Below are 12,844 nucleotides of genomic sequence, written 5' to 3' on the forward strand. Positions count from 1 at the left end.
AAAGTCCTATAACATATGACTTCGCATTCTTATTCAATTATTAACGTTTTTATAATGATATTTTCATTTTTTATATTTTTTTTAATGCTTGGGTGGCACATTGATAGTAAAAAAATATCAGAACAGTAACTAGAAATAGTAAATAATGCCCCGAGGTCATATGTTATAGAACTATCTGTGACGATGACTTGTGAATTTACTTACGTTCCGTGTCAGTAATATAAACGCTCTATCAAAGCATACTGACGAAATCTGTTTGACCTTTTTATGAAATTTTGAACATGTTTGAAGATTTGAATATTTTGTTCTTAGGAAAGTTCCTGGTGTCCGCAAATTTATAGTTTTGTATCTAAAACAAAGTTTTCAGATAGCCAGTTAAGGTTGTGGAATAAGGTTTTTCTACATAATGTGTATTTTGGGCAAACGAAGAAGTAATGGTAGACATCCTCAATATCGGACCCACAATGGCAAAAAGGGATCATTTATAATATTTGCTCTAAATAGGTCATTGTTTAAGAATGAAGCGGAACATCGCAATTGCGTTAAAATAATATTTAATTTCTTTGGGCCGTACACATGAAACGTTTCAATTTTACATACATGCATGTAATAGACTTTCTTTTTTTATTTCTTTCTCAAATTTAGAAATAGAGTCGACACTGGCGATTTTTTTTATCAAGATTATTCCATTCACGTATAGTAAAGGGAATAAACGATTCAGTAGTAAGGGAAAGTCTACAAATACAATGACCATTTCGCAACGGGTATTTGGTTGTACTTTGTACACAAGAAGGTACAAGATTGCATAGGTACTCTGGTATAATCAGTATTTAAGTTTGCATAAAACACTTAAGTGTTTCTTTACACTTGTAATTATACTTTCAATATGATTGTTCCATTTTGCGTCACTACTGAAATTAACTCCCAGGTGCTTATGAGATGCACTTAAAGGTATATTTTGCCATTTGAGGAAAAGCCAAGGTCTGGAGTCTCAATATTTGAAAAAATCATAATTTCGGTTTTGTCTGGGTTAAATGAAATAAGCTAAGTTAGAAGACCAAACATCCAGCTCTTTCAAGTCGCGAGCGATAACAGATTTAATCTGTTCTCCGTCGTTACCAGAATAATTGATTGATGTGTCGTCAGCAAATAGCCGACACAATGAAGTAAGCTTATCAGCAATATCATTAATATATAAGACAAAGAGAAGAGGGCCCAGAACCGATCCCTGGGGAACACAAGCTGAAACACTACGGAAGGAAGAAGACGAGTTATTTAATACTACTCTCTGTTTTCTGTCGTGTAGATAATCCTGAAACCAATTCAATACGTTATCTTGTAATTCCCCTATTTCTTATGATTTCAATTATTTTTTAGTCCTTTTTATAAAACTATGTTATTGTTTGAAGTTCATACTATCGTATTATCTTGTCAAATTCTGAAAAGAAAAGAAAATATCTGAAAATTAATATTGATATAGCCGCTTCAGCCGTGATCGCTAAGAAAATATGTGATCGGATCACACGCGACTCCCTGGTGCTGCTGACTTTAATATTACATGCACTTCCGTACGCACATTAAAAGACATGCGCATTGCAATGGCCGCGGACAAATAGCCCTAGCACTATACTAATTATTCGGATTGTCTTTTTTTAATTAAAAAATACTTGCCCTTTGCTTTTCGTAACTGCAAGGCGTAATTTGTACAACTCCCATTTCTACCAATTTTGCACTTAAAACATGATTCTCATCCTAGCGTTGCAAAGACATCTCAGTTTCGTTAGGGTTTAGGAAAATAATTTGTTTTGCCTTTGGTAAAATGCATAGTGCACCAAGTCTTTAATAATACAAGATAACGGGCGCACATATCGACCAATCACGATTATAGCCATACTCTTAATACCGAATACCATGTTATCTTGTACTCTTTTTAACGACGGTGAAAAGGAGACACGGGTGGGTAGGTCACTACCAAAAACATGAAACACGACCGCGGCGGGCGATGAGGTTGTGGATGAGGGTACTTCATTTCTGTATTTTTTTAATTTTAGGCATTTTTTCTCTATTCTTTATGTTTCTAACACCTCACATTATTCTCTATTCTTTTATACAAAGGTTTGTTGTTTTCTATTATATTATTTATTTATGTATTTCTCTGTGCTGAGCTTTCTTGCGTTTGGTCGTACTGTATACCTTTCACGTAGTGGTGTCCTTTTGGGGATATGTTTTTAACATTGCCATATTAGCGGGAGGTTTGTCTAGTCATAAAACCAGGTTCAATCCGTCATTTTTCTTTAAAAGTCCAGTACCAATTCAGGAGTATGACAGTTGTTATGAAATAGTGCGTTTATATATATGTTAGAGTTTTTTTAGTTTTTTTTTTTTTGCAGTTCCATGTTTCTGTTGTTTGTTTGGTTTCCTTTTATAGTTGATATGTTTCACTTGATTTTATTTTTAGGATTTGTTTTTTCTTAATCGATTTTATGACTTTTGAACAACGATATACTTCTTTTGCATTTATTTTTCAAGCAACCTCCGAGTTAACAGTCTAGTAATGACTAAGATAACCTAATTATACCACTCGATCGCCGAGGCCCTAGGTTTCAAAAGAAGAGAGTCAGTGACATCGTTCATTTTAATACAAATACAGGGTCAACAAAATTATCTCGGATTTTATAGTACCTATGTAACAAAAGTGAAATAACAAAGACACAATTCCTGTGATGGTGACAACGGTGTCATCCATTCTCAATGCATCGTTAATTCTTTGTTTAACTTAGCATAATTCATTTCGAATACGATTCCTAAAGTTTTACAAACCAAGCAAACATGAGATATTTCTAACACATAAAAATGTCGTCTTTGTCCATCTTAAATATTGTATAAAATATAAGTATTAGGGTCAAAAGAATATGTATGCATATGTTTTTTGACAGAAAAATATTATCGTCTTGTATATGAAACTAAGAATTAGAATCGTTAAGGAAACAAATTATTCACTTCAAAACAATAATGATAAATATAATTGCACTATCTACTTAGGATTTCATAATAACATGATACTATTGAGACAATTAATATAGATCTTGTTAAAATATTTTGTTGTTGTTTGGCCTATAACATAAAGAAACTATGTATATTAGGTCAAAAGTGTACAGATTAGGTCAACAGTGTAAACACATAGTTCTTTTAAAAGACAGCTTGTAATGAAATAGAAATGGACGTAAAATGGCTTTTCTTTTGGGTCCTGGCGATAGGAATCTGTAATGGTCAAGGCGACAATATGGCTGCCTTGACAGCATTGGTAAAAGAAATGAAAGAAGAGATATCTGCCATGAAATCTGCTATGGTTTCAGGATTTACCAGTGTATGTCCACTGATAGCTGCACAAAGTAAGTATACAGATCTTTGTCTGTTTATGCTTTTTTTTTGTGTGATGAAAATTGATGGATGCAAGACATGGATAATAATTTGGCAGGGTAACAGCGTTTTGTATAAACTGGTTTAGCTTTTATAAAGTTTTTATTAAGTAATAAAAACGCTTAATACGTATGCTGTAAAGAGATGGTTCACGGTGTAAGGTCGACATATAACAGCTTAGCATGGCCTAGTTAGCATGGTAAAGTGACTAAAAAACACAAAAAAAAAATCCCGCTTCTTTAGGGCAGTATCTAGTTATCTTGAAATACTATTAATCAAGGTAATGACATGAAACTTCATACCATGAGCAGAACTACGGGTACACTTGCAGAGAAAACAGCTGTCTATCCTTCCAAAGCACCCAAAGTTCAACCAGATTAACTTTTTGTATAGCGTTCTGGCTTATTGTTGGTCGTGTTCTGTCTTGTTGTTTGTCGTGAACTGTACTGTTGTTTGTAGTGTTCTGTCCTGTTGTTTGTAGTGTTCTGTCCTGTGTGTAGTGTTCTGTCCTGTTGTGTGTAGTGTTCTGTCCTGTTGTGTGTAGTGTTCTGTCCTGTGTGTAGTGTTCTGTCCTGTTGTTTGTAGTGTTCTGTCCTGTTGTTTGTAGTGTTCTGTCCTGTGTGTAGTGTTCTGTCCTGTTATTTGTAGTGTTCTGTCCTGTTGTTTGTTGTGTTCTGTCCTGTGTGTAGTGTTCTGTCCTGTTATTTGTAGTGTTCTGTCCTGTGTGTAGTGTTCTGTCCTGTGTGTAGTGTTCTGTCCTGTTATTTGTAGTGTTCTGTCCTGTTGTTTGTAGTGTTCTGTCCTGTTGTTTGTAGTGTTCTGTCCTGTTGTTTGTAGTGTTCTGTCCTGTTGTTTGTAGTGTTCTGTCCTGTTGTTTGTAGTGTTCTGTCCTGTTGTTTGTTGTGTTCTGTCCTGTGTGTAGTGTTCTGTCTTGTTTGTTCGTCGTATTCTGATTTGTCTTCTATTTCTTTTGCTGATGGTGTTGTATGTCCGTTCTACTTGTGCTTTATTGTTGCCCGTTTGAAGTTTCTATTTTGTTTTACATTTTACAAAACATAAAGTATATGTCCATAATACTGAAGGACTTTTAAAAAATGGTTCTGACGTGAAATAAATTCAGCAGAAATTGGTTCTATAATTCTTTGTATTTACAAACAGTTTGGTTTAATTATTTGTGTTTTATCCACAAAGCCAAACCAAAGGACTGCAGAGATCACCAGTTACTTGGGAAGAATGTTTCTGGTGTGTATAACATATACCTACCAGAGTCGAAAGAGAAGAAGCAGGTTTTCTGTGATATGGAGACAGAAGGTGGCGGATGGACGGTGAGTACCATTATAAATATGACAGAAGGTGGCGGATGGACGGTGAGTACCATTATAAATATGACAGAAGGTGGCGGATGGACGGTGAGTACCATTATAAATATGCATGATGGTATATTTCTATGTTTATGAGCTGCTCATTGAAAATTCACTATCAAGATTGTACTTTCATGTTTGAAAATGTGACTCGTTTGGTATAAAACACGTAAAAACTACTAAATTTGTAAACATGACAAAAAAATCCCGCTCATCTTTTTGATGATTTACCATTAAAAAAAAGTTTAATACAGCACAAACAACATTTTTCAAAAGACCAAAAAAGTGAAAAAATATATTTTAACATAAACTATGCACGAAAATTAGTTCTACCCACAAAGTTATTTATCTGAAATTCCTGGCAACGCTTTATAGATGTAAAGCGTTACTCACTCCCCCGTACAAAATATATCGATCGATGAACCTAATACACTTAACTTTGTCTTTAAAAATATAAAATGGTAATTCCACACAAACCAAAACAAAATATTAGGGGCAAAATGCGGTCTTCAAGTGTAATTCGGTAAATTCAATTAATAGTTATGTTTGATTTTACTACAATAGGTTATACAGAAACGGAGAGATGGTACACAAAACTTTTATACGGGCTATAATGATTATGAAGTAGGGTTTGGGAATGTAACATCAGAGCACTGGCTGGGTAAGTTATATACGGGCTATAATGATTATGAAGTAGGGTTTGGGAATGTAACATCAGAGCACTGGCTGGGTAAGTTATATACGAGCTATAATGATTATGAAGTAGGGTTTGGGAATGTAACATCAGAGCACTGGCTGGGTAAGTTATATACGAGCTATAATGATTATGAAGTAGGGTTTAGGAATGTAACATCAGAGCACTGGCTGGGTAAGTTATATACGAGCTATAATGATTATGAAGTAGGGGTTGGGAATGTAACATCAGAGCACTGGCTGGGTAAGTTATATACGAGCTATAATGATTATGAAGTAGGGTTTGGGAATGTAACATCAGAGCACTGGCTGGGTAAGTTATATACGAGCTATAATGATCATGAAGTAGGGTTTGGGAATGTAACATCAGAGCACTGGCTGGGTAAGTTATATACTACTGGTTAGGTTAATCAGTCATATGAGGGTGTGGATGGGGTCCGTCATTTCCGTATTCTTTATACATACTAGAGCACACCCGTGATATCGCGGGTATGTGACTGAATTACAGAATATAATTATGCGTAAGCCTTATTTTAGTATTGGTATTGTCATCTGATAAAGTCATGCCAATTATAAGATGCACAGTTTTCTCTGCTTTCAACATCTTTCTGTTTGAACCCGTCGACCTGGAACTTATCAGTTATTGGTATTACTAATTTTATTTGGAAAACAAAAGGACCTGGAAAGGAGTATTTTTTAATCAACAGCATTGTCCTTTATGAGTTATACATAATGTTGAATTCTTTGATTTCTTTGTTTTACGTCATTCCGGCTAACAAATTGAAAACTGTACATGCTGTACCTATACGCCTTATTCTAAGTCAGATTTTTATTATTCGTATTGTCATCTTAGAAAGTCATACTGATTAAAATGCTACAATCAGGAACAATGTGACAATGATTGAATTTAGTAGTGTCAACCCTGTGATAACGACCCGTGTATATATATAGCAAAATCCTAAATACAGCGTTTGGTGGTGCGCCTGTCACATGCGGAACGTACAGATAACGGTAATAGGTAACAGGTGAATATACTATTGGTATCGGTATCGGATTCGACCCGGAACTTCTTGATTATTGGCAATACATGGTCATACGGTCATTAATTATGTGGAAAACAAAAGGGTCTGGAGTGGTGTAATCTATATTAGTTATATATAAAGTTGAATTCTTCGATTCATCGTTTTTACGTGATGACGGCTGACAAATTGGACCTCGTAATTTTAGTATTATAGATTGCCTGTTATTCGCTTTTCTTAGAAACGTCGCATGATACTGGTGTCACCTAACGTTGCACACTGAAAGACGTAAGACAAAATAAGAACGTTGGAATGCATGTTGTTCAGATGGCTTTTACAATAAATTTGGATTGATTTTTTTTCCTAAGAAGGATTTTTTTTCTTAGATAAAATATGCATGTTAAGCTTTAGTTTTATTAACAAATTAAAAATAAAAAAGTAACTTGAATTAAAACCATTTGATTATATACATTTTAATTATAAGGGTAATCGATTTCTTTTTTATGGATAAACTATGCGCTGCAAATGCATTCATTTTTGCACTCCAGAATATCAAGGCAAAAGGACTACGGCATAACTAGCATGAAAGTTCTGCACAACTTCTTAGTTGAATATATGCAAAGGAATTAGCGGGAACAATTATTATAGCTGTTTTTTTTCTATTAATTTGTATTCTAGCGGATCCGACTATTATAGTCCGTAAACACTTCAGTTCCGCGAGGAAATCTCCGAGTCTCCCCACAGCACCCCTTTTTGTGAATCGGTAGAGCTTCAAAATAAAACATTAATTTTTAAAGTTTTCTAATTAAGCAACAAAATAAAATAGCCGTATTCCAAATCATCTGTTAAAACTGCAATCATGACAATTAGACGGAACGTTAGAAGCATATTTTATTAAAAATAACGTCAAAATCGTATGTGGGGACATTGTATCGGACATTTTAGTTTTATCTGATATCTTGTATATTAGATTCATTTTATGGGAAATTAATATTAAAATAGAGATAAATGTTTGTACTTTTATCCATTATAAAAAAAATTATGTAGCGAATAGCACTGTATTAAAGACACATCATGAAAACACAGAAAACGTAACCCTACGTTTAATTTGGTTTGAAGGGGACAAAATGTCGGACATTGCTAATCAACTCGAATAAAAAGAATTTGTTTTAAAATTTCCTGATTATTGCACGAGGTGAAAGTGTGATCTTTGTACAAAATACTAGTATAAGAATTATTTACTTTCGACATGGGGATTGCTCTGGAATTCCCTTTTTGGGACAATTTAAAAAAAAAATACGGCAACCTTTTTTGCATAGGACACATAATTTGTATCATCTTGATCCCTTTTTCTTATATTTCCGTCTTTTCGAGAGAGAGAAAAATCGACAGTACGTCTTCGCCCACTTATAAATTGCTTGTTGTAGACAAACTTTTATATCGTTTGGTAAAAGATATTATATGTTTTTTTACGGAATTCAGAATTTCACAAAACTAAAAGTGTAACGCGGGACAAGGAAATCATATTGCAACCTAAAGGTTTTATTGAGTTTTTATTAATAAAAAAAGGTCTGTAACATATACAAAATTGTAATAATCCGAGAGAAGAGTTTAAAAGCTTTAAAATGATATACCACACTTAATAATATCATTGTTTATGTTTAAAAATTAACAAGATGAATGTGTCTTGTCCGTGATTTTACCAAAGTAACACCATGAGCGTGCGACGTTTCTTTATATTTTAGAATCTGGAATTATTCTCTTTTCTTTATTATTTGTTTGACCTACTTTTCTCTATTCGTAATTAGCCCTTTTATTCGGCACATTCTGCACATTTTGTCATTATTCTCTATTCTGAAAACCCCATTCAGACCCTACATTACGCATCAACCATTTGATTTTCGGGGGGGGATGGGGCTCTTGTTTTTTTCCGGACAAACTTTGTTCGGAAAAAACAAGAGCCCTATCCCCCCCCCCCCCCCCGAAAATCAAATGGTTGATGCGTAATGTAGGGTCTGAATGGGGTTTTCAGAATAGAGAATAATGACAAAATGTGCCGAATAAAAGGGCTAATTACGAATAGAGAAAAGTAGGTCAAACAAATAATAAAGAAAAGAGAATAATTCCAGATTCTAAAATATAAAGAAAAGCGAATAATAGGCAATCTATAATACTAAAATTACGAGGTCCAATTTGTCAGCCGTCATCACGTAAAAACGATGAATCGAAGAATTCAACTTTATATATAACTAATATAGATTACACCAATACTAAATTTGCTGGATGTGGATTTTTTTGGACAAAATAGTTTGTTTCCAGTTTTGGGAGAAAAAATAACTTGTTTTTGACCCTGAGAAACAAAAAAAATTAGGCGGGGGGGGGGGGGGGGGGGGATGGGGCTCTTGTTTTTTTCCGGACAAACTTTGTTCGGCGAAAAACAATAATAAAATTATTTTTGGCGTCAAGTTAAAAACAATTTTTCTGTCAATTTTAGAATTACATATAGTTGCAGCTGAGGGTGAAACAAATTTTTGTTTCTCAGGGTCAAAAACAAGTTATTTTTTCTCCCAAAACTGGAAACAAACTATTTTGACCAAAAAAATCCACATCCAGCAAATTTAGAACCGTCCAATACACTGAATATGCACGGTATATGTCGTCAAAAAGAGGTGAGGATCATATCCGAGTCCTGTATTTTTTTTTATCAACATGTTCAAAATCTTAAAGGTGTCAAATCCTTTAATGAAATTTCAGATTTAGACACTCTTTGTATCAGAAAGACAGTATACAAATCTAATCCAACAGAAGTTTGGTTAAGAATGTCTTCTATCTTTAATTACAACTCCAATAATTTCCAAAAATTATGTCAAACTGGTCGCTTTGAGTTATCTTCGGGGATTAAGAAATTATAAATCTGTTAAGAACTAACCATAATAGTACAGGACGGCGAAAACACATATAGATCTCTGATACTGTGAAATTAGTCCTATTGTTAAGCAAACTCGGGGGAAATTGGCCTCTTTTTTAAAATACACAAATATTTTGTATTGCTTACTTCCTTATTTAACTTTTTCAGGGAACAAAAACATCTATACAATCACAAGCAACGGCGAATATGAATTACTAGTTGTGCTGACCGATTTTCAAAATACTACCAAAAAGGCCAAGTACAGCTCTTTCAGTTTGAAAGGTCCAACAACCAGCTATGAGCTTGAAGTTTCTGGATATTCTGGTGATGCAGGTAAGATTCTACTAAATCCAGTGTCTGAGTTTTCTTGTGATTTGGGTGATTCCTAAGAAGTAAGGGTCTGATCAGTAAGGTGATGCAGGTTAGATTCTGCTGTACAGAGTATCTGTATTTCCTGGTGATTGAGGTAAGATTCCGCTGGACTCCGTGTCTCTGTTTCCTGGTGATTGAGGTAAGATTCCGCTGGACTCAGTGTCTGTGTTTCCTGGTGATTGAGATACGATTCTGCTGTACTGAGTGTCTGTGTTTCCTTGTGATTGAGGTAAGATTCCGCTGGACTCAGTGTCTCTGTTTCCTGGTGATTGAGGTAAGATTCTGCTGTATTGAGTGTCTGTGTTTCCTGGTGATTGAGGTAAGATTCCGCTGGACTCAGTGTCTCTGTTTCCTGGTGATTGAGGTAAGATTCTGCTGTACTGAGTGTCTGTGTTTCCTGGTGATTGAAGTCAGATTCAACTATCTAATCATTCTGGGGATACAGATAAGATTCAGCAGGAAATACCTAGTCATTCTGGTAGAACAGGTAGGATTCAGAAGGAAATGTCTAGTCATTTTGTTGATAAGGTAAGATTCGGCAGGAAAAGTCTAGTCATCTGTTGATGAGGTAAGATTCATCAGGAAAGGTCTGGTCATTTTGCTAATGCTGACAAGATTGAACAGGAATTGTATGGTCATTCTGCCGATGCAGGTGAGATTGAGCAGGAAATGTTCGGTCATTCTGCTGATGCAGGTGAGATTCAGGAGGAAATGTCCGGTCATTCTGCTGATGCAGGTGAGATTCAGCAGGAAATGTCAGGCCATTCTGCTGATGCAGGTGAGACTCAACAGGAATTGACCGGTCATTCTGCTGATGCAGGTGAGACTCAACAGGAAATGTCCGGTCATTCTGCTGATGCAGGTGAGATTCAGCAGGAAATGTCCAGCCATTCTGCTGATGCAGGTGAGACTCAACAGGAAATATCCGGTCATTCTGCTGATGCAGGTGATATTCAGTAGGAAAAGAGACGAAAAGATACCAGAGAGAGACTCAAACTCACAAGTCGTGGCAAAAAAAAGACCAATAAGACTGGGTTATTCTTCTGATACGAGTATCAATGTAGGCAATACGTGTTAATGGTTTCAGACTCAGATGTGAAGGTCACCAATTTGAAATGCAGATTTAGATTCCATAGCAGCCAGTCTATTAGATAAAACCGACATTTGCATATGTGTAAATGTTCAAAAACTTGGAACAATTTAACTGAAAAATGGTATGGCCCCACTTTTGGGATGTTCTCTGATTGTGAAAAAAAATCTCTCATCCCATATTTATGTTTTATAGAATTAAGCTGGGATGCACACATTATTTAACTGTTAACTGTTGAACATTATATTACAGGTGATTCCCTTGCATTTGACCATAACGGACATGCCTTTTCTACTGCTGATCATGACAAGGATGGATCCAAGGACATAAATTGTGCTCAGAAACATCACGGTGGGTACTGGTACAGTGGATGTTTTAAGTCCAATATAAATGGATTGTGGGGCAAACCTGGTGAACAGGGAATAATTTGGGGAAGCTATCATAGCTGGCAAATGTATGTTCTAAAGGAAACCACCATGATGATTCGACCAACAGCTTTAAATTGATTCATCCTACAGTCTACAGTGGAATTTTATAAACCTTGATGATTAATACCACAAACCAGCAGACAACTACAAGCTTATTTTAATAACTGTAGCAATCTATCGGTTCTATTGCTAATAAATATACAATGTAATTAAACTCTTCAAATGATAAAATTAAAAAATGATAATGTTATTTCTTCTATACTAAGTTCATAAGTTTTTGCCAATGTGAATGTAATTGTTTTGGCTTTACTCATTGGTCGTCGAGGACGCAGATATTGTGCAAAGTAATAAAGGGTCACATAAGTTGAAACTGTTGATAAGCCAATTTTATTCAAATCTCATTCAAACACTAAACACTAAAATTGAGAATCATTCATGAACCACATCAACTAACGACAACCACTAAACATCATGTTCCTGACTTTTGATAGAAGCAAATAATGCAGCGGGTTTAAACATTTTAACAGGTACCGCCGTACCAACCTTCATCCTTACCTGAAACAATAGTGTAACATCACAACATAGAAAGACACACTTTAAAACATCAATTGAAATGGATAAACTCAGTCAAAAGATATATTAACAGAAAACAAGAAAATATACACAGAATGATTTAATTTGATCTATGAACAATGTAAATACAAAATCAATAAAATAAGGGGTGAGACCATAAACAATTTCAGAAAATCAATCATAACCTTGCACAAAATGGTTGGTATATATGTCGTGTACAAGTTGCGATTTTGTACAGGTTATAACATGTACAAAAATATTGTACATGTTATAACTTGTACAATGCAAAAATACAAGTTATAACATGTACAAAAGTACCTCATACATGTTATAACCTGTACACAATATTGCTTAAAAATGGTTTTAACTTGTACAAAATCGAAAAATAAGGATATTTTTCTAATATCGCAACTGATGATATTGACCTCAATAACATTTTCATAACTTTTGTATTATTCCTTCATGTTAGTGTGTTTTGTCCTTTTTTGATACAGTTATTGTCAAGGGGTCGGTATTACGAAGCATCCCAAGACCTGTCATAAGAAATATCCTAGGACATGTCTTATGATCCTCTTATGACTATCTATGGACATATCTTTATTTGATGAATTGTAATTTGTGATGGTCCACTTTGAAGGCAATAGTTAAATACTTTCTTTCTAGTTGACACTAAAAGACATAAGAGGATGGCCAGGATAGATGTGTCTACAAATAAAATTGGGAATTGAAATGGGGTATGTGTCTAAAAGACAACAACCTGCCCATGGAGCAGAAAACATCCAAAGGCCACAAATACATGCTTTCAAAGTAGAGGATGTATATTTAAAACATCAAAATGACATTCGCCTCATGCAATTATCTTATAGTTTATAAACCAAAATTGAGTTTTAAATTTACATAAGTCATGCTGAAGGCCAAAAATATTGAAGAGTAGATCAAAAGATATTGATAATGAAGCGTGGTCCAATGAAAACTATTTC

At 34.7% G+C, this 12,844-nt stretch overlaps 1 protein-coding gene across 1 annotated transcript; it reads left to right on the top strand.

Annotated features, from left to right (window-relative positions):
• Positions 1-3,098: 3,098 nt before the first annotated feature.
• Positions 3,099-11,500, top strand: LOC134706723 (fibrinogen C domain-containing protein 1-like). Its single transcript, XM_063565916.1, has 5 exons — positions 3,099-3,392; positions 4,612-4,745; positions 5,346-5,442; positions 9,570-9,734; positions 11,116-11,500. Exons 1-5 carry the CDS (start codon positions 3,218-3,220, stop codon positions 11,367-11,369), a joined length of 825 nt encoding a protein of 274 aa, XP_063421986.1. The 5' UTR covers positions 3,099-3,217; the 3' UTR covers positions 11,370-11,500.
• Positions 11,501-12,844: the final 1,344 nt, after the last annotated feature.

Source organism: Mytilus trossulus, chromosome 1 (assembly GCF_036588685.1).
Source record: "Mytilus trossulus isolate FHL-02 chromosome 1, PNRI_Mtr1.1.1.hap1, whole genome shotgun sequence".
Classification (NCBI taxonomy): Eukaryota; Metazoa; Mollusca; class Bivalvia; order Mytilida; family Mytilidae; genus Mytilus; species Mytilus trossulus.